This window comes from Amblyraja radiata, chromosome 28, assembly GCF_010909765.2.
Source record: "Amblyraja radiata isolate CabotCenter1 chromosome 28, sAmbRad1.1.pri, whole genome shotgun sequence".
NCBI lineage: Eukaryota > Metazoa > Chordata > Chondrichthyes > Rajiformes > Rajidae > Amblyraja > Amblyraja radiata.
In genome coordinates this window covers 10,458,910-10,482,151 of record NC_045983.1, presented here as the reverse complement: position 1 = coordinate 10,482,151, position 23,242 = coordinate 10,458,910, and the positions used below count along the sequence as shown (strand labels likewise).

At 44.3% G+C, this 23,242-nt stretch overlaps 2 protein-coding genes across 2 annotated transcripts in view; both read right to left on the bottom strand.

Annotated features, from left to right (window-relative positions):
- Positions 1-10,997: 10,997 nt before the first annotated feature.
- On the bottom strand, positions 10,998-17,276 carry ovca2 (OVCA2 serine hydrolase domain containing). The gene is made up of 2 exons (XM_033045749.1): positions 17,023-17,276; positions 10,998-11,550 (listed from the first exon to the last, which is right to left on the bottom strand). The coding sequence occupies exons 1-2, from the start codon at positions 17,219-17,221 to the stop codon at positions 11,048-11,050; spliced, it is 702 nt and encodes a 233-aa protein (XP_032901640.1). The 5' UTR covers positions 17,222-17,276; the 3' UTR covers positions 10,998-11,047.
- Positions 11,459-23,242, bottom strand: part of dph1 (diphthamide biosynthesis 1) — a 683,707-nt gene continuing 671,923 nt past the window's right edge. The window contains exon 12 of the mRNA XM_033045748.1: positions 11,459-11,550. Within this exon, the coding sequence (XP_032901639.1) occupies positions 11,536-11,550 (15 nt within the window). The 3' untranslated portion in view covers positions 11,459-11,535. The remainder of the gene's footprint in view (positions 11,551-23,242) is intronic.

Genomic DNA, 23,242 nt, shown 5'->3' with positions numbered 1-23,242 from the left:
TATCTGAATGGTGTCAGATTAGGAAATGGGGAGGTGCAACGAGACCTGGGTGTGCTTGTACACTGAAAGTAACTGATGTGCAAGGTTGTTGGTTAGGTTGCTGTGATGTGGATGCATTGGAACTTATCAACCATCCCTCAGCAGATCCTAAGATGAGGATAGTTGTGTTCAACCTTGCTTACTTAGTCAGCAACCAACCCTTTCATCTTATTGATATTATGGGCTAGGTTGTTGTCCTAACACTATGACACAATGTTCTTGATCTCTTTACTGTACTCCATCTCATCCTTGTTGTTTATCCAGTGATATCATTGGCGAACGTAAAGATTGAGTTGACATTGTACTAGACCACAGTCATGGCTGGTTGAGCAGGGGATGGACCACAGAGTACACAGCTTTGAGGGGCACAAGTGTCGAGGTTCAGGGTGGAAGAAAAATTACAGCTAATTGTGACCAACTGAGGTCTGCTGGTCAGGAAATCCAGAGGTCAGTTGTAGAAGGAAGCACAAGATGGAAGGCCAGGAAGTTTAGAGATTGATTCATTTGGTGATATGCAACTGAAGTGAATGAAAACTCTCCTGACATAGATGTTCTTATTGTCAAGATGATACAAAGCTGAATGTTGTGCAAGAGAGATGGTGGAATCCTCGGAAGATCTATTTTCCTGGCAAGGGGTCTAGATTGAGGTACAGTTGAAGTGCAGCAATGGTAGTAATTAAGGGCAATAAAATAGCAAATGTTTGTGCAAGATCCACCAAACAACGGTGATGCAAATCAGCATCTGCTTGAGGAATAGAAATTGATCACTGCAGTAGAGAGAATCCCCCTGATCAGCATTGGAAAGTGCATTGAGATCCCCGTCTCACCTTCCTCCCATTCCTCCTCCCCTCATCCTATCTCCTCACCCAATTCTGTAGTGTCAGCATTGATGTAGATTGAAATGCCTGGAGTTGGATTAGCCGCCACCCTCACCACTGTGAGTACGTTTGTGCCTCTTTAGCTCCAGTTTGCATCATAGTCATAGAATCATAGAGAGATACAACACAGAAATAGCCCCTTCACCCATCTAGTCTGTGCCGACCATCAACTACCCATTGTGAAGGTGCAAGCAGGATTCAAGGATTTGGATCAATGATGGAGAAAGAATACTTCAAGGTTACAGATAAACTATGTTTATTAAAGTATAGTGACAAACAATAAAATGATTAGTAAAGGATCAATAAAGTCACAAGTCTCACACATTTCTGCCCATCGGGATCTCCACTGACTTTGAAAGGTGGGAGGGTGCCGAGAGAATATGCAAACTCCACACAGACAGCATTCAAAGTTAGGATATAATCTGATTCCCTGGCATGGTGAGGCAGCAACTCTACCAGCTGTGCCATTGTGCCTTCCAAATAGAGTTGCCTTTATGATTATGAAATGATGTGTGCCCAATCAGCACCTTGGACAGCATTCTACCGCATCTACTTCAAACTAACTTTCCTTTCCAGCTTTAAAAGCCTCACAAAATAAAGATGCATGTTGATCAGTGAGGTGAAATGGTTTTTAATAAAGATCAGTGGAAATAAGGCAGCTTGTAATTCAAGAAAGGCACCTTCCAACACTAGATCGCTGGCTCAACCGGTAAGAAAAACGTTAAACTTCAGAGAAACAGTGTGGAAACAGGCTCTTCGGCGCACCGAGTCCATGCTGACAAACGATCACCCCGTACACTAGCACTATCCTACACATTATGGACAATTTACAATTTCTTACCAAAACCAAATTAACTGACAAGCTTTGTAATGTGGGAGGAATCGGTGCACCCGGAGAAAACCCACACGGTCACAGGAAGAACGTACAAACAGCACCCTGGTCAGGATCTAACCCATGTCACTGGTGCTCGAAGGCAGCAACTCTACCACTGTGCTGCCACAGACAGCTCATTACCCAGGGCAATTGCATAACAACTGTTGAACATCTAGCATTATATAACAGCAAAATAAAGTGATAGAGAAACTCAGCAAGTCAGGCAGCGTCTAAAGAAGCATCCCAACCCAAAACGTCTCCTCTCCATTCTCAGTACAGATGCTGCCTGACCCACTCAGTTACTCCAGCACTGTGTATTGCTCATGATTGCAGCATCTGCAGTTCTTATGTCTAGCATTAGATAACACCTTAGTAAAGTATAAAATGGTCAAAGCATTATCAAATTCCACACAGAATATCTGTTTCCTGGTCAGCAGGCATCCAATAAATGATGTATGGGAGACAAACACTTGCAAGCTGTAAAGCTGAAGTATTATGCCAGTTTCAACCCTGTCTTTTATTGTATTAAAAAACCATTATGTTATTTCTGTAACTGTCAGGCTATTATAATTTACCAAACCACAGCTCAGAGCCGAAGTCTAATTGGAGCTTTCGAGGAAGAGAATGATTTTTGACATTTAAAAAAAAATACCCAGAGCATTCACATCATGAAGAGCTCTCTCGAATAATCAGTTACTCCACGGGATTTTCTGATTGCTTTGCAGGGTTTGACAGCATCTTGTGCTGATGATGAACAAGAAGGGAGAACAGTAAAGTGATGATGTGGTTATACAATGCACCAGAGCTGCAATAATGGACCTAGCACATAAATCCTTTGGTTCCGTATAAGAAAGCAGAGGGGTTTGCATTTGATTCTGACCCTTTCTGTAGGCATATTAAGAGCAAATGTGTAGCTAGGGAGAGGGCAGGTCCCCTTAAAGATCAGTGTGATAACCTATCTGTGGAGCCACAAGAAATGAACAAAGTCTTAAATGAAGATACAATGAACTGAAGAAGGATTCTGACTCAAAAGCATCTCAACATTACAATGGAGGTGTACGATATGGATAAATCCCCTAGGCCTGACCCAGCGCATCCTAGGGTGTTGGAGGAAGCAAGTAGGGACCTGAGGAAGTCTTTTGCCATGGGTGAGGTAATGGAAGACGTTGTGCTTTTATTTAAGAAGGGCAACAATGATAGACAGGGATACGTGTAGGCCAGTGAGCCTTACATCAGTGGTAGGGAAGTTAATGGAAGGGATTCTGACGGACATAATTTATTTGCATTTGAAAAGGACTGATGGGGATAGATAGCTTGCTTTGTGAGTGGGACATCATGTCTCAGTTTTTTTGAAGTGTTGACAAATCTACTTAGACGTAGACGTACACTCCACTATAAAGTCCACACAAACCTTAATAAGGCCTTTGACATGGTTCTGCATGACAGGCTGGTCTGGAAGGTTAGAACACATCGGATACAGGATACATAATTGACTTATTAGTACAATGTAAGGGTGGTAGTTCAGGGTTGTTTTTCGGATGGGAGGCCTGTGACCGGTGGAGTGCCACAGAGATCGGTCCTGCATCATTTGTTTATTATATATTATTGATGAGGATGAGAAGGTAGGTAGCAAGATTCATCTATTTACAGACATAGTGGACAGTGAAGAAGGTTGTCTACGATTGCAGCAGGATCTTGATCAACTGGGAAAGGGAATGGCAGATAGAGTTGAATCCAGACAAGTGCAAAGTGATGTATGTTGGGAAGTTGAACCAGGAGAGGATATACACGCAGGACCCTTGGGAATGTTGTGTGGAAATAAAATGCAGATGCTGGTACAAACCGAAGATAGACACAAAGTGTTGGAGTAACTCAGCGGGTCAGGCAGCATCTCTGGCGAAAAAGGATGGGTGACATTTCGGGTCAGACTGAAGAAGGGTCCCGACCCGAAACATCACATATCCTTTTTCTCCAGATAAGCTGCTTGACCAGCTGAGTAATATGCCCCTGTCCCACTTAGGAAACCTGAACTGAAATCTCTGGAGACTTTGCGCCCCACCCAAGGTTTCCGTGCAGTTCCCGGAGGTTGCAGGTGGTTGCAGGTAGTGGAAGCAGGTACGGAGACTGACAAAAACCTCCGGGAACCGCACGGAAACCTTGGGTGGGGCGCAAAGTCTCCAGGGGTTTCCGTTCAGGTTTCCTAAGTGGGACAGGGGCATTACTCCACCACTTTGTGCTTACCCTTGGAATGTTGTTGAACAGCGAGACATTGGAATACAAATACATAATTCTCTGAAAGTGGCAACACACGTCGACAGGGTGGAGAGGAAGGCCAAAGGCATACTTGCTATCATTGGCTGCAGCATTGAGTGTAAGAATTGATAAGAGAACATTATGTTGCTTGTGTACAACACTGATTTGGCCACACGCGGTGTATTGGGTACAGTTCTGTTCACCACACTATAGTTTGTGATTAAGATAGAGAGGATGCAGAAAAGATTCACAAGGATATTGACAGGTTTGGAGAGATTGAGTTATAAGCAAATATTTTTATAGGCTGATCAGTTTTCCCTGGAGCGAAAGAAGTTGAGAGGTAGCATGACAGAGTATAAGCTCTAAAGACATAAATTGGGTGGATAAGTGTGCTTATTTTCCATTGTAGGGATGTCAAAAACTAGAGGGCATCTGTTTAAGGTGAGGTGGCGGGGATTTAAAGGTGAACTGAGGAGTAAATTGTTCACACAAAGAGTAGTTGGTATCTGGAATGAGCTGCCAGAGGAGATGGTGGAGGCAAGAACAGGAAAAAACATTTAATGGACATCTGGACAGGTGCTTGAATGAGCAGGTTATAGACATATGGAATTTTTGCAGGCAAATGGGATTAGTATAGAAAGGCCTGATAATATCCATGGATGCAGTGGGCCGAAGGGCCTGGTTCTCTGCTGTAAAATGCAACTCGTTGAACCAGGATCACCCCCCCCCCCCCCCCCCCCCCCCCCCCCCCCCCCCCCCCCCGGCAATGACAGTACTGAAGGCATGAGGGATATGCATGGCTATAAAGTTGGAGATTCTGGTGAAATGATGTGATGACCACAGTGCCTCATGAATTTTTCACCTGCTACGTTCTTTCCTGATTCTATCCCATTGGTGGGTGTCTACTGTGTGAGTATGCCGTCATTTCCCCCAGAACCATCATGGACAGATCCATCTGCTGTAGCCCGATGCGTGACAAGGTCAACTAGGTTTCTCCCTCTCCTTGATTCTCCCCTCATCGACTGCAGGCTCAACCCTGTCATAGGTCTTTCAGAACATGACCAGCTTGGTCAGTGGTGATGCTTCTGAGGATGTCCTCAGATGAGCATGTCCATGGAACAAACCAAAGTTTTCCCTGAACTTTCTGAAGAAGGGTTTCGGCCCGAAACGTTGCCTATTTCCTTCGCTCCATAGATGCTGCCTCACCCGCTGAGTTTCTCCAGCATTTTTGTGTACCAAAGTTTTCCCTGGAGTAGGACCTGGACCTTTTGACTCGCGTTGAGAATTCCATCCATTGAACCACATGAGCTAAAAAGAAAGAAAATCGGTAAAGATTTGAGCCAACGAAAAATGAAGACATCAGAGGAAGGAAAGATTTAAAACATCCTTTGTTTCGTGAGGAGCGCTTGCCAGGGGAAATAAGTCTTTAGAACTCTTCCACATTTTGATGTCATTTTAAAACATTCTGCTCTTGGTAAATCATTCTGCTCTGAGTTTGAAGCTGCTTAAAGAGAACTGTAATCATTAAATGTTTTCAAGCAAAAATATTTCTGATACGGTTTTATTTGATTAGGTCTTTCAATGTTTTTCACCCTCCAACTAAAATGATATTTTCAGACGACTGTGAAGGTGATTTATGCATCGCTTTGATCCAGCCTTCTATTGTGCAAGGCTTGCAAAAATAGGCCAGGGATTGCATCAATACAAAATAAACCCGACATTCGAGGTGTACATTCTATGACCAGGTTTTGTTTCCAACTCGTGTTCAGCCAAAGTTCACGGCTCAGATTGTGTATCAATTTACTTTTCCATTGGACACACAGGGTAATTGTTTTAACATTCAGCAACAAATGCTCCACTATTCATCAAGCACTGAAAGCAGCAGATGTTTACGCAAAAGAAAATGATGATCAGCAGGTTTAAAAAAGAGAGTTGCCTGTTCCCCTTCCAAGCCCGAACCTATGAAAGGAAAACATATTTATAGAGCACGTTTCACAATCTCCGGATGTCTCAAAATGCTTTACTGGTGAATTACTTACTACATTGTCTCTGCTGTGATATAGATTTTACAGCCTATTTGTGCAAAGCGGGTACCCACAATCAGCATAGTGACATCCAGCAGATAATCTGTTCTGTTTGTGCGATTTCAGGACAAGTATCATCCAAGTACAGGGAGAACACAGTTGTTTCTCTCTGTCCCATGATTTCTTTCACGCACAAAAAAAGACATAAAGTGCTGGAGTAACTCAGCAGGTCAGGCAGCATCTCTGGAAAACAGGGACAGGTGACCTTTTGGGTCAGGACCTTTCTTCAGACTGATTGTGGTGATGGTGTGGGGGGAGCCTCAACACAATAATGTAATCCAACCTAGCCATCAGCCTGAAATGTTTCTCAACCCACAGGTGCTGTCTATTCTGCAACTTTTGCAATGTTTTCTGCTTTCTCTTAAAATTTCAGTACCCTCTTCCATCCTAGCCCAACCGTCAATCAAAAACCAGGTTGCCTTTGATTCCATTTTGATGGATTTATTTGGAAAGGAAAGATGACAGGAAGTAAACAGACACCCCGGGGAGATGCTGCCAACAGCCCCACCACAGATGGCTTGATATACTGAACAATAATTTGACATAAAATCAAGTGTAACCTATTAAGAGTGCCAGCATTTCCTGAGATCACACAATCAACTGCAGCAGAAACAGAATGTTGCTCTGTTTGTAAAATACAAACTTTTTTTCTCCTTCTTTGGTTTCACCGTTAATTCTGCCTCTGAGATAGACAAAACTAGTTTGTAACTGGGCTCTTATTTTGACAGATTGCAAATTCTGACTCAGAGGTTGTCGATATTTACAGTACTGCTCGGGAAAACAGGTGCTACAATTTGACTGATCGATGCTAATTCTTGTTCATTAGGACATACTAAGATGCCATTCAGCCCACTGAATCAGTGGTACCTCTCAGAGTAATCCCATTCTTCTAACTTATCGTCCTGCAACCCTTATCTCTCTTATGCCTATTAACTCCCTCCGCACTCCCTTTCACCTACGACTCACCCACATTAGAGGTAACACTCAGTAGTCAATTAATCTACCAGCACATGTGGAAACATTCTGAAACATCTATAGGAAACCCTCAAGTAAAACATGTGAACTCTACACAGACAGCACTAGAGGTCAGGATTGAACCTGGGTCACAGGAGCTGACTGACTACTGTGCCACTGTGCTGCGGGTAACCTTTGACATGTGAACAAGAAACAGGAGCCACATGCTACATTGCACCTCCAAACCATTTGACAAAATTCTGACCAATCCTTTGCCTCAACCCCATTTTCTTGCCCAATCCTCATCTTCTTTGCCCCAAAAATCTATCTCAGCCTTGAGAATATGTAAGCAGAAGAACGCCCTCTGGTATATAGAATTTAAAAATATCACAATCCTCCTGACAGTCTTAGACGTTCAATGTAGACAGTCATTACTGTCATCGTCAATCCTCTTTGTCACCTCTCCAAAATTCTCAATTAAATTCATGAGACACTATTTCCCACAGACAAATCTGATTATCCTACATCAGTCCTTGTCTTTTGAAATGCAGGTAGGTTATCATTCTCTTAGAACCCATCCCACTATCTTTGCCCACCACTGATATTGTGCTCTCCAGCCTATGGTTCCCTCGCTTGTCGTGGTCCTCTGCAAATGAAAACAAATGATCACCCTTTCAAAGTCATTAGGGAATATGGAGGGCACAAAATGGAATTAGTACAAATAGGTGCTTGATAGACACAAGGAACTGCAGATGCTGGAATCCTGAGCAAACAACACAAAGTGCTGGAGAAACTCAGCGGGTCAGGCAGCATCTCTGAAGAACAAGAATTTGGATGAGGTCCCTTCCTCAGACTCAAGAAACCTGAAGAAAGGTCACAACCTGAAACGTTGCCTATCCATGTTCTCCAGAGATGCTGCCTGCCCCGCTGAGTTGCTCTTGCACTTTGTGTTTTTAGGTGCTTGATAGCAGACTTGCTGGGTTAAAGGGCCTGTTTCCATGATGTGTGACCCTGACACATTATGAATCTTCTCTTTTCCTGAGAAGAACTTGATCTTAGATTGGAGTGGTTGCAGCTGGGTTATTGCTTGTACTTTTGCTCCTTTCTGACCTCCCACATTGTACACCACCTCCAACCGGACAAACAATCCAATCTTAGCACTTCACTGAAATCAAAGAGGTGAGGGAAGATGAATTGATAGAGCTGTTTAGAATCATTAATGATTCCAATGGTTCCAAAAGGAAACCACTTCAATGTCTTGCAGGTCAGTAACCAGAGAACAAACATTTAAGGTGATTGACATAAGAACAATTGGCAACACAAGCTTTTTTTGCGAAACATAAGTGCGGTTGGCGGCGCGACTCACCTGTTGCAGCGGCCCCTACAGCCTGTCTGTCTTTTTTTATTTTTTGTCTAGTTAAATGTAGTTGTTCGTGTTTTTTAATACTGTTTTTAACTGTGTATATGTGGGGGGCGGGGGAAACTTTAAAAAATCTCTTCCCTGCACGGGAGACCCGACCTTTTCCCTGTCGGGTCTCCGTTGTCGTTGGGGCCTAGCACCATGGAGCGGCCTCCAACTGGAACGACCTGGGGGCTCCAGTCGCGGAGCCTGCGGAGCTGCGGACTTACCATCATGGGGCTGGCCGGCCTCGGAGCGTGGGGAGCGGTGGTGGCTCACTGCTGCGGCCTGCCTCCGGAGCTCGGAGGCTCCAGCTGCAGACCGGTGGACTGGGATATCGGGAGCTCGCGGGTCCGGGTGGGAGACCGCTTTCCGGAGCTCCCGCAACGCAACTTCTCCAGCCCGTGTCGCGGGGTCAGAATGACCCAGAGCGATTCACTGTGATGGATGTTTCTGTAAATTGAATTGTGTGTGTGTCTTGTAGGAAATTGTCTTTGTTTGTATGGCTGTGGAAACGGAATTTCGTTTGAGCCTCACTAAGGTTCAAATGACATGTAATAAATATTGTATATCGTATATTGTTGTTGTAGTCCGCATTGTTCTGATTGAACAGGCAGTGGAGTATTTTCAATAGCAACGGTAACAGGTAAATATTTATGCATCCATGGCGAAGGTAAATCTGTGGGATTAATTGGATGGCTCTATCAGAGAGCTGGTACATACACAATGGGTCCTTCTGTGCTGTTTCATTTTCTGATTACCAAAACCAACTCACACTTTAAGACCTGTACTAACGTGTTAAATCCTTAGGCAGACACAAAATGCCAGAGTAATTCAGCGGGCAGGCATCTCTGGAGAGAAGAAATGGATGACGTTTCGGGTCGAGACCCTTCTTCAGACTTCAGACAATGTTAAATCCTTACATTGTCCCAGTGTTTAGTTAATTTAGTTTAGAGATACAGCGCGGACACGGGCCCTTCAGCCCACCGAGTCCGCGCCGACCAGCGATCCCCCATACACTGCAAACCCGTAGACAGACACAAAATGCAGGAGTAATTCAGCGGGCCAGGCAGCATCTCTGGAGAGAAGGAATGGGTGACGTTTCGGGTCGAGACCCTTCTTCAGACCTGTATGTCTTTGGAGAGTGGGAGGAAAGACCCACGCGGTCACGGTGAGAACATACAAACTACGTACAGACAGAACCCATAATCAGGATCAAACCCGGGTCTTTGGCACTGTAAGACAGCAACCACCGCTGCGCCACCGTGCCGCCCCCTAAAGTGCCTCCCCCAGTGGGCCAAAACAGTTTTTGTCCTTTGTACCCCAATGGAAGGTCCTTATTTTCCTGCTCATTAGATATTAGAAATGCTAACTTCTGAAGTGGGAGAGGCAGGTTAAAGTGCAACCACAGTGGAACATTTTTGTTGCCCAGGAGTTGTCTACAAGGAGTGAGCACTCAGCAGGAAGGGTTCTTCCCAGCCTGTCACCTCAAGTTTCACTTCACAAAGGGTTTGGGTTGTACCCACTTGAATGGAATGAGGGGATGAACTATGAGAAGTCCTGAATGATGTAGCATGGTTTGAGCCACTCCCAACTGCACTTTGGCCTAAAATTGCAAATCTCTTGTTTCTGCAAATCCCCCTCAGTAAATGAAGAGCTGGAAAGGCATTGCGGAGGAGTCGAGAGCAGACTTAATACCCAAGGACACAGAGAACCTTGAATTCCCTTTGTTGAATTTTAGCATTTTGGAGGTGACAAGTTAGGTAGAAAGGGCTTCTGATCAAGATAAAAATGGAACTGGTGTGTAAACACTGGTGTGTTTACACAATTCCAATCACCTGGGTTCAATTTTGACCTCAGGTGTTGTCTGTGTGGAGTTTGTATATTTTCCTTGTGACTGTGAAGAATCTAGGTGTTCCAGTTTCTTCCCACATCCCAAAGATATGTGGGTCAGTATGTTAATTGGTTGCCGTAAAATTATCCATTAAGACGGTGGATGGTAGAATTTGGAGGAGGTGGGGAGGGGTGGATGGTTTAATGAGAGTGTAGAGGGAATATAATGGGAACGGTGTAAAAAGGTGCTAGATGGCGCTGGCATGGACTCAGTGGGCTGAAGGGCCCGTTTCTGTGCTGTATAACTCTATATGGCGCCCCACAATCAAGGGGATGGAAAACAGGAGGGGGGAAATAATTAAACCTCTTGAATGCTTTGTAACTACAACAGGGATAAATGAGTATAACAGAGGGTGGGATGGCATCACTTGGAGTGGGGCACAGTGCCCTGGAGTTGGGAAGTGAAGAATCAATGTTTCAATACCTGACTTTATCCAGTGACTTTTGTATAAATGCTGGGTAAAGGCATGTTCAGTAAAGCACCAGTGTGCCCGAGTGTGGGATTTGAACTGGGTAGCCTTCTCACAATCCTAGTGATTCAACTGGGAGCAACATAAGCTGACCCTCTCTTTCCCCATTTGCAACAATGATCTTTTAACAAAGATCCACCACATTGCATCTTCAAGGATCGCCAGTCAAAATATTTTAATGGTACAAACATTTGTGGCTTCAACTATTTCTTCTCAAACTTTTCCAGAAACTCAAAGTAAACCTGCTTCTGAGCTGCAGAGGCTGGGACAAAATGTCCTCCTGTGTGAGTGAGAACCACGGGATTCACAAAGGTCGTGGACAGTTCCCGGCTCAGCTCGCCAGGGATGACCCGGTCAGTTTCACCGAACACATGCAAGGTCGGAAGAATAATGGATTCCTTGTAGAAATGATCGTGCAGCTTGCACCTGCTCCTGAAGCCGGCGACAAGGATCGCAAAATTAAACTGGAATCTGGGGTCTCCCTGCTGCCCGAGGGCACAAATCATAGATACTAGAGCCGCTCCTTGGCTAAAGCCCATGATACCATCGAATGGGCCCAATTCAGTCATGGCTTTGCCGATGGTCTCTAGTGATTCCTCCAATCCTTTGCAGGACTCCACCTTGTCCAAAGCATCAAAACTCTCCTCCTCTGGGTTCGAGAACCACCAACCACGACCATCTCCCTCAGTCTCTACTGCTCGAGTCCCTGAGAAAATGAAACACAACCGGTTTTCAGTGTGAATCATAAACAGTGCAGCACAGGAACAGACCCTTCAGCCAACCATGTCTTAGCTGAACATAATGCCAAGTTCAATTAATAATAATAATAATAATGGATGGGATTTATATAGCGCCTTTCTAATACTCAAGGCGCTTTACTCTTATGCCTGCACATAGAACACAGAAAATAGGTGCAGGAGGAGGCCATTTGGTCCTTCGAGCCAGCACCGCCATTCATCGTGATCATGGCTGATCATCCACAATCAGTAACCTGTGCCTGCCTTCTCCTCATACCGCTTGATTCCGCTTGCCCCTAGAGTTCTATCCACAGGGCCTGTCCCACTTGGTGATTCTTTTTGGCGACTGCGGCGAAAAATACGCGGTGTGATGACGTATGACGCGCGGTGTTTTTTCAAGTGTCGCAATAACTTTTTTGTCGCTGCTGGATTTTGAAATGTTCAAAATCTTTTGGCGACACTGATATGACACTGGCAAAATCGCCAAATGGGACAGGCCCTTAACTCTCTTTTAAATTTATCCAGTGAATTGGCGTCTACTGCCTTCTAAAGCATAGAATTGTACAAATTCACAACTCTGTGGGTGAAAAAGCTTTTTCCCCATCTCAGTTTTAAATGGCCTCCCCTTTATTCTTAGATTGTGGCCCCTGGTTCTGGACTCCCCCAACATTGGGAACATTTTTCCTGCATCTAGCTTGTCCAGTACTTTTATAATGTAAACATTTCTCTAAGATACCCTCTCATCCTTCTAAATTCCAGTGAATACAAGCCCTATCTTTCCTCATATGACAGTCCCGCCATCCCGAGGATTAAACTCCTGAATCTACGCTGCACTACCTCAATAGCAAGGATGTCCTTCCTAAAAATTAGAAAACCAAAACTGCACACAATACTCCAGATGTGGTCTCATGACGGCCCTGTACAACTGCAGAAGGACCTCTTTACTCCTATACTCAAATCCTCTTGTTATTAAGGCCAACATGCCATTAGGAAAATGGACAAGGGAGAACCAGTGGATGTACCTGGCCTTTCAGAAAGCATTTGATAAAGTCTCATATTGGAGATTAGTGGGCAAAATTAGGAGGGCACATGGTATTGGGGGTAGAGTGCTGACATGGATAGAAAATTGGTTGGCAGACAGGAAACAAAGAGTAGGGATTAACGAGTCCCTTTCAGAATGGCAGGCAGTGACTAATGCAGTACTGCAAGGCTCGGTGCTGGGACCACAGCTATTTACAATATACATCAATGATTTAGATGAAGGGATTCAAAGTAACATTAGCAAATTTGCAGATGACACAAAGCTGGGTGGCAGTATGAACTGTGAGGAGGATGCTATGAGAATGCAGGGTGACTTGGACAGGTTGGGTGAGTGGGCAGATGCATGACAGACGCAGTTTAATGTGGATAAATGTGAGGTTATCCACTTAGGTAGCAAAAACAGGAAGGCAGATTATTATCTAATTGGTGTCAAATTGGGAAAAGGGGAAGTACAACGGGATCTGGGTCCTTGTTCATCAGTCAATGAAAGTAAGCATGCAGGTACAGCAGGCAGTGAAGAAAGTGAATGGCATGTTGGCCTTCATAACAAGACGAGTTGAGGATAGGAGCAAAGAGGTCCTTCTGCAGTCGTACAAGGCCCTAGTGAGACCACACTTGGCGTATTCTGTGCAGTTTTGGTCACCAAATTTGAGGAAGGACATTCTTGCTATTGAGGGAGTGTAGCGTAGGTTCACAAGGTTAATTCCCGGGATGGCGGGACTGTCATATGCTGAGAGAATGGAGCAGCTGGGCTTGTATACTCTGGAATTTAGGATGAGAGGGGATGTTTATTGAAACATATAAGATTATTAAGGGTTTGGATATGCTAGAGGCAGGAAACATGTTCCCGATGTTAGGGGAGTCCACAACCAGGGGCCACAGTTTAAGAATAAGGGTAAGGCATTTAGAACGGAGATGAGGAAACACTTTTTCTCACAGAGAGTTGTGAGTCTGTGGAATTCTCTTCTTCAGAGGGCAGTGGAGGCCTGTTCTCTGGATACTTTCAAGAAAGAGCTTGATAGGGCTATTAAAGGCAGCAGAGTCAGGGGATATGGGGAGAAAGCAGGAACGGGGTACTGATTGTGGATGATCAGCCATGATCACATTGAATGGCGGTGCTGGCTCGAAGGGATGAATGGCATACTCCTGCACCTATTGTCTATTAGCTTTCTTCACTGCCTGCTGTACCTGCATGATTACTTTCAGTGACTGGTGTATAAGGACACCCAGGTCTCGTTGCACTTCCCTTTTTCCTAATATGACACCATTTAGATAATAATCTGCCTCCTTGTTCTTGCCACCAAAGTGGATAACCACACACAGATGCCTTGCATCTGCCCACTCACTCAGCCTGTCCAAGTCACCCTGCAACCTCCTAGCATCCTCTTCGCAGTTCACACTGCCACCCAGCTTTGTGTCATCTGCAAATTTGCTAGTGTTACTTTTAATCCCATCATGATCCATATCCTTCCTTTCCCTGCTTGTTCACGTGTTTACCTAAAAGTCTCTTAAACGCCAATATTGTAGCTGCTTCCACCACCACCCCTAGCAGTGCATTCCAGACACTCACCATTCTCGGTATTAAACACATACCCTGCACACCTCCTTAAAAAAATCTCCTCTCACCTTGAAGCTATGCCATTTAGTCTTTGACATTTCCACCCTGGCAAGAATTTTCTCACCGCTATACTATCTAAGCCTTTTGTAACATGTACCCAGATTAAACACCATCTGCCATTTCCCCACCCATATCTGTAACTGATCTATATCCTAAAGTATCCCTGGACAGCTTTCCTCTTGCCTGCAACGCCACCATTTTTTGTGTCAACAGCAAACTTACTAACCAATTCGTCAAAACTTTTAAGGTGTAGGCGAAGTTGTCAAGGCAGTAATTACTTTAACCTTTAGGATGGATTTATTGACCTCTCAAAAAAACGACAGCACCAGAGGATTAGGGCAAGGGGGAAGAGATTCAGGGATGTAAGGGAATCTTCATCGTGGCTAGTACCTGGAATGCACACTGTGAGAGTGGTTGAATTGGATCGTTGACAGCATTTAAGTAGTGTGTAGATAAACACCTGTATCACTGAGGCAGAGGGCTATAGACCCAGTGCTGAGGTTAATGGGAATGGTTTCCGCTGATTAGTGTGAATGATTTAGTTTAATTCACCGAGATACAGTGAAGCACTTTTGTTAGTGTGCTATCCAGTTAAATAAAGATTACACATGAATATAATCAAGCCATCCGCAGTGCACAGATAAAAGATAAAGGGCGCAGCATTTACTGAGTTGGGCAGAAAAGCTGATGTTCATGCTATACGATTCTATAATTAATTGGAATGATACCAGGGCTAAATGGGTTGCAGAGACTAGATCTGTAATCTCCTGCGTATTGATTAAGTCTAATTGGAGTGTTAAAGACAATTAAAGTACTTATAATTGAAAATAATTCCTCAGGCAGCAAAACTTTAACCAGAACTGGTGTGTAGGAAAGAACTGCAGATGCTGGCTTAAATCAAAGGTAGTCACAAAATGCTGGAGTAACTCAGCGGGACAGGCAGCATCTCTGGAGAGAAGGAATGGGTGACGTTTTGGGTCAAGACCCATCTTCAGACTCTGAACCAGAGCTAGAATATTCAGGGCTAGACAAGAAAGCACAATTGAACATTGAAGATGGTGTAAATTTGGAACTTTTTCTTTGCAAAATAGGTTCCCGTTAAACAGTGGGAGGGATCATAACCATTTCAAAACTGGCAGTGATTGACTTTTGAAGACACAAAATACTGGAATTTTGAGCAAAATACAAAGTTCTGAAGGAACTTAGCGGGTCAGCAGCATCAGGGGAGGGAATGGACAAGTCTGAAGAACGACCCTGGCCCAAAATGTGTCCTGTCCATTCCCTCCCCAGATTTTGCCTGACCTGCTGAAGTGCCACCTGCACCTATTAATAAACTCTTGTTTTGCAAGAATATCAAGATAAAGATTTATTGATGGTTTAGATAACAAACAGCCACTATCTAATTGAATGGCAGAAATGGCCTTCCTCCCTTTGTTTCCAAATCCCTCTCATTCACTGTGACGTCTGTGCAACAAGAAGGAATGGGTGATGTTTCTGGTGGAGACCCTTCCTCAGACTATCTTCCTCCAATTCTAGCCTTTAGTTTCATTCAGTCCTCCACTGCCACCTTCAGCTCAGAAATTACCTCCTATATAGGGTGATTTCACGAAAGGTCACTGGATCATAGACCCTCACCCACGTGACCGCAAAATTTAACTGGGGTACAAACGTCACTTCCAGTACATGTTATTGATGCTGAAAACGCGCACTTTCAAACCCGTTAAAACCCGCGAAAACGGCTAGTTTTTGAGCTGTAAATAACTGTGCCAGTCGGGGTGACCGCGATGCACAGCTATCTTACTTTAGAGTCCAGAAGATAAAGAAAAACGAAGGTAAGGACAAGAGAGCGCTGAAGGGAAAATAACAGCGGAAGTTGTTGGCCGTGCAGATATAAAGATCGAAAATATCGGGAATTGTCGCGTTTGCTCACTGCATTTAATCAAAACTAAGGCATTATTGATGTTTTGATGAAATGCAGTGAGCAAACGCGATAAAATCCCGATATTTTCGATCTTTATATCTGCACGGCCAACAACTTCCGCTGTTATTTTCCCTTCAGCGCTCTCTGGTGGGTGAGGATCTATGGTCCAGTGACCTTTCGTGAAATCACCCTATATATATATATATATATCCTCTACATCTGCCTCACCAAAAGACGTCTCATAAAATCCAAGATTTTAAATGTTTGTCCTGAAGTGTCATAACGTTAAAACATCCGTGAGGCTTTCTAGGATAGTTTAAGGGGTTTAAGAGGGAACTGCAGACGCTGGAAAATCGAAGGTATGGAAAAACTCAGCGGGTGCAGCAGCATCCATGGAAACGTCGCCTATTTCCTTCGCTCCATGGATGCTGCTGCACCCGCTGAGTTTCTCCAGCATTTTTGTTAACCTTAGTTTAACGGGATTTTTTGGTTCAAAAGCACGTGGAGGTTGTTTAAGAAGGAAGTGCAGACGCTGGAAAATCGAAGGTACACAAAAATGCTGGAGAAACTCAGCGGGTGCAGCAGCATCTAGGGAGCGAAGGAAATAGGCAACGTTTCGGGCCGAAACCCTTTATTTAACCCAAGGGAAGAACCGTCAGCTGCTGGCAAGGGTGGGCGGGCACAGAGCGACGGGCCGAACAGTTGCCATGGTATCATAAATCATCATAAATTACCATAAATTATCATGTGCTGACAGTCAATCTACGGCGCGCGCGCTGCCCCCCCCCTCCCCCTCCCCCCACACTCCGGGGCCGCGCGCGCTGCCGACTCCCGGTTGTCCCACACAGGCCGCGCGCTCACCGGCAGCGGGCGCCTGCTGCTGCTGCTGCTGCTGTCCCGGCCCCGTTCCCGTCAGCGACGGCACCCGGAGCGGCGCCGACACGTAGAGCAGCTCGGCCCGTTTCTTCAGCAGTTTCCGCAGCGAGCCGGTCCGCTCCCGGAACGACCTCTCGTCCTGTCGGTAACCGTGGACGCAAAAAACCCGCAGCAGCGGAGCCATTACGCCGACCGCCACGGCAGCTGGCGGAGTTCCGTCGGCCAAACCTGTCCGGCTGCGCTACCGGTATCCGGTGGAAAGGTTCCGGGCTCCTTCCCTCGACATCACTGCTGCCCTACGAGGCAAAACTTATCACTTTGGTAGTTTGGTTAAATTTTATTTATTTCTCTACATGGATGAAACAAATATTTGACATATTTATATCACAATTAAGTAATATGAATGTATTTTCTTGTTTCTCAAAAGTAATGAAAATCCCAGGAGTTGAGCAATCTAAGATTAATAAATAAATAAACAAATAAATGGATAAACACTTACATAATTGGTCCACTTGGCCCTTCCCACCCAAACCACCCCCTCCCCAAGTAATTTCCCCAGCAACCGCAGGAGATGCAACACCTGTCCCTATACCTCCCCTCTCGACTCCATCCAAGGATCCCAACAGTCTTTCCAGGTGAGGTAGAGGTTCACTTGCACCTCCTCCAACCTCATCTACTGTATCCGCTGTTCAGGGTGTGGACTCCTGCATATCGGCAAAACCAAGTGCAGGCTTGGTGATCGTTTCGCTGAACACCTCTGCTCAGTCTGCCTGAACCTACCTGGTCTCCAGGTTGCTGGACACTTGATTGCCCCCTCCCATTCCCACACTGACCTTTCTGTCCTGAGCCTCCTCCATTGTCAGAGTGAGGCTCAGCACAAATTGGAAGAACAACACCTCATATTTTGCTTGTGAAGCTTGCACCGCAGCGGTCTGAACATTGACTTCTCTAACTTCAAGTAACCCTTGCTTTCCCTCTCTCTCCATCCCTCTCCCTTCCCAGTTCTCCAACCAGTCTTACTGTCTCTGACCATGTTATCTATGCTTTCTTGTTACCTTCTCCCAGCTAACAATGATCTATTTTACATTTTCCTTGTTCTCTATTCCCTTTGCCCTGTTTTCGCACCTTCACACTTCCTTATCTATCTCCCTCCCTCCTGACATCAGTCTGAAGAAGGGTCTTGTTCCTTCTCTCCAGAGATGCTGCCTGTCCCTCTGAGTTACTCCAGCATTTTGTGTTCATCTTTGGTCTAAACCAGCATCTGCAGTTCCTTCGTACACAATTGGACAATCTAAGCTAGTCTTATGATATGTTGTAACTTTAGGAATCTTCACCAGTTTTCCCACCCCCTTTAAACTGCCCCATCTAAGATGGCTAGATCAATCTTTTAATCACCTGCCCTCAGTGCATTTGTGTCATATCTTGAAGTACAAAACTTCATCTTCCTGCATCATGGGTTCAGAATGGTGCGAGTTATGACATGGAATTAGTCAAAACAAAGGGATTTTGCCAAGGGACTGGTGGCATTTTTTTCATGGACTATTTTCACCAAAAGAGTTGCAGGTTTTTCATATTGTTTGGAGTTTGTGCAATTTTCTATGTGTGAAATGGCCTGTAAAATTGCCTACCCAACTGTGGCTGCATCACTTCTATGTTGAGTCATTGTTACTGGATCCCTTTGGGTGAATGAAAAAGAGGGACATTTCACTTTTGCCTTTACGACAAGGCACTTTTGAGGTGTAACTGTTATAATGCAGGAAATACATCAGCCAAGTTACACACTGCAAGCTCCTGCAAATAATGATGAAATAATGTTTTTTCAGTAGTGTTCGATGAAGGATAAATATAAACCACAATGTAGAAACAAAGAACTGCAGATGCTGGTTTATACTAGATAGGCACAAAGTGCAGGGAAAACTAACTTTGGAAAAAAAGGGTGACATTTCGGTTCGGGACCCTTCCCTGAAACATCACCCATCCTTTTTCTCCATAGATGCTGCCACACCCACTGAGTTACTCTTGCACTTTATGTCTATCTATGAACCACAATGTCAGTTCTTTAAAAAAACACCACAGCATATCTTTTAACATCTATTTGAGGGAGCCTTAGTTTAACATCTAATGCAAGAGATGGCATCTCTAAGCAGGCAACATCCCCTCAGGAACTGCAATCTTGTATCAGTCGGGATTCTCATGCTCAAGGCTCTGGAAGGGACTTGAACCAACAACTCTCCAAGGCATTCGGAAAATAAAAGACTCTCCACTATCAAATGGACATTTCTTGGATTTCAATTGGGCTGCCTACTGTCCCCAACTTTCAGAATTGTTATTAAAATCATTGCTTATTCATATTATTTTGCACTTCCAGGAAGCAATCAAGGAAGATAAAATAACCCACATTTTGAATGTGCCAATCATTTTTCGCAGAGGTTGCCAGCAGCAGTGTCCAGATGATTTATTATGAACTGCCAGAGAGGGCAGTCCTATTGGAAGGCAGCAAGCATTAAAGACCATGACCTTCAGCAGCAAAAGAACAGGGAATCCAGTGAGTCAGAAACCAAAAACAAACTGATTCAAACACAAAACTGATTCACCTGAAAGGATTTTGGTTCTTGACTGCTGATGGGAACAAAAATCAATAACCAGTCTGTGTCATAAATAATCAGATTAGAGGATGGAAAAAAAATGCCTGGAAGAACTTATCATTCCAGGAGAGTGTGCACATGTAATGCTCTGCTGCGTCCAAGTTCTCTAAAACAGAGGTTTTATCTGCAGCACTCCTGCAACCTGGTTTATTGTGGACAATCAAATTTAATAACACAGATGAAGCATAGATAGGGTAGACAGTCACAACTTTTTCCCAGGGTGGAAATGTCAAAGACTGGAGGGGATAGCTTTAAGGTGAGAGGGACAACGTTTAAAAGAGATGTGCAGGGCATGTTTTATTACACAGAGGATGGTAGGTTCTTGGAAAGTGCCGGCAGGGGTGGTGATGATAGACAGTCTTTTATCTCGGAGTAGGGGAAGCAAGAATTAGAGGGCATAGGTTTAAGGTGAAATGGGAAAGATTTAATAGGAACCACATAGAAGGTGGAAGTATATGGAAAGAGCTATCAGAGGAGGTGGTTGAGGAGGGGCAATTACAACATTGAAAATACATTTGGTCAAGTACCTGGATTGTAAAGTTTTAGAGGGATATGGGTCAAATGCAGGCAAATGGGACTAGTTTGGATGGGCACTTGGTCAGCATAGACAAGGTGGCTGAATGGCCTGTTTTCACGCTGTCTGACTCTATGGAATACTGTATGTAGGTGCCTGCTGTGTGCAAACTGACTGCGTTCACACATACACGAGCAACTCTGTTTCAGTAAGAACATAACGGGTTCTGGAGTGCCGGTCATGAAAGATGCTACGGAAATGCATCTTACGAGACTAGTTACCGAGACTGCAACCAGACAGAAATATGTCACAGAATGCCAACACAACCTATTAATGTAAATTGCTTCACTTCGTTACACATTTCCCTGAGTAATTATTGCTTCATATCGGAAGGCCACTTTCAGTGCCTTAAGTCAACGGCCTATATCTTTCCCCAGCTGCATCCTGCCCCAAGCACCCTACCTGGTGATTATTAAGGTTGTGACACTTCTCCTCAAGCTCTAGCGAATGATTTACAAAGTGTTGCCACGCCTTGATTTTGCATAAAATCAATCATTAGGCAAGTCAATCATTCTTTTCTTAATCCGTGTAATTAAAGGCAGAGGTCCACGCATTGATCTCTGTGAGAGTCCGTTAATCAAAGCTGCCCACTCAAGCACTTCCCTTTAATAGCTACCTCCTGCTTCTTGTCAAACCATTATTTTGTTCCAATTCGCAATTATTCATTTGATTCCATTAAGGTTTCCATTTATTTTGCTACATCTCGTGGAAGAGAATTAGTGCGATACTTTCTGAAGGTCGCAGTTAATTCCCCTCATTCCGACCGATATTTGATTTTTTCTTTCAGACGGTGGTCAAAACGGAACGTTTTTGGAAGTGGGAGTGGGGGCTGAGCGATCACTGATCAATGGCCTTGGGAGTCCCCGGCGAGGGAGTGGAGCGACCTCACCTCCTTTCTAAAATAATTCTGAGGCTATGACCTCTGGTCCTAGATTCTCTCCCCCCCCCCCGGTTCCACGGCCCATGGATCACAGGTGAAGTTACAAATTAGCGCAAGATTTAAAGAAAAGCAGGTTTATTTATCAGCGTGGTTTATAGGAATTTTCTTGGGCTCTGGGATAATGCACAATAGATAGACACAAAATGCTGGAGTAACTTGGCAGGACAGGCAGCATCTCTGGAGAGAAGGAATGGGTGACGTTTCGGGTCGAGACCCTTCTTCAACCCGAAATGACACCCATTCCTTCTCTCCAGAGATGCTGCCTGTCCCGCTGAGTTACTCCAGCATTTTGTGTCTATCTTCGGTTTAAACCAGCATCTGCAGTTCCTTCCTGCACGAGAGATCAATGGAGATCTCAATGCTGTGGGTTGTCCAGACATTCTGCAATTATGAGAAGTTCAGTAAAGTATCCGAGGAAATTTTAATCAGAAATGTCCGATGATGCTCCCTGTCCGTATGACGAACATATTGAGTAAAGCTCGACCTCCAGTGACAAACTTAACATTTCCACGCTCCAGCTCCTGTGTCGCACAGTCTCGTGTCATATTCCAGAGGTTGTACTCAACTTCTGGTGCCAGACCATGCTTCCCACTCATTCTATTTTGTCACCATCAACCTCCTATGACACTTACAGAAATATATGCGGCATGTTATCATTTTGTGATCACGATAGCAGAGTTATTGTTTCACAAGTTCACGTTATAGCAGTCTAATTAGGCCATTCGGCCCATTGAGTCTACTCGGTCATTCAATCATTGCCGATCCCTGCCTCCTAATCCCATTTTCCTGCCTTCTCCCCATAACCCTTGACACCCGTTCTAATCAAGAATTTGTCTATCTCTGCCTTAAAATTATCCATTGACAGCCTCCACAGACCTCTGTGGCAATGAGTTCCACAGATTAACTACCCTCTGACTAAAGACATTCCTCATCACCTCCTTTCTAAAAGAACTCCTTACCTCCTTTCTAAAACAATTCTGAGGCTATGACCTCTGGTCCTAGATTCTCCCACAGTGGAACCATCCTTTCCACGTGAACTCTATCTATGCCTTTCATTATTATGTAATTTTCAATGAGGTGTCCCCTCAACCTTCTAAACTCCAGCGAGTAGAGGCCCAGTGCTGTCAAGCGCTCATCATATGCTAACCCACTTATTCTTGTAAACCTGCTCTGGACCCTCTGCAGAGCCAGCACATCCTTCCTCAGATACGGGGCCCAAATTTGCTCACAGTACTCCAAATGCGGCCTGACCAGCGCCTTATAGCTTCTAATAAGCTTATAGCTTATATCCTTAGCTTCTAAATTGGCATGGGGAGAGGGAGTGGGTGAGAGAGGAGGTAAGAAGCATACATAAGTAATCAGTTAAGATATTAATTAGGTATACAGCAGTAGCTTATTACTTAACCTGATTGGGCAGCTTTCAACTCTTTTGGTTTTGGGGAGTAGACATTTACTATTAATTTCAGCACATTTGAAATTACAAAAAACAAAATTATCGCAGTATGTGTTGGCCTGAGCATTAAAAACCTGCTTTGCTTACACGGTGTGGTCTCCCTGACTTTTTAAAACATAACATCCTCTGCTTCATGTCAAAAGAACCGCAGAAGATTTGTCAGGAATATGATACGTCTATTTTGCCCATCATGGCTGTTCCAACTATACTTCAGAAGACGTCATGCATAGAAATAAAAAATTGAAAGTACCGAAGTCAGTTATTTGACGGAGACCAGAGAGTACTTTTTATACCTTTTTTCCTTAACAATAATATTTTAAAGACAAACCAATGACTTGAACAGCAATAAAATGGAATTAGAACATATTACGTTATTATAAGAAGCATTGGTGCCTCAAAAGGTATCATTACTGAACAGCAGACAAATGTACAGAGCATTCATGCAGCATTCTGACCAATGCATCCTCTGACTTACTAATAACGCCTCAGTAAATCTGAATATGTGTGTTGCTATGGTTGTAGTTACTGTAAATCATTTACATCACCAATGATGTACTGTTTAGTATCATGTGTGACCAGGTTTCATTCCCTTC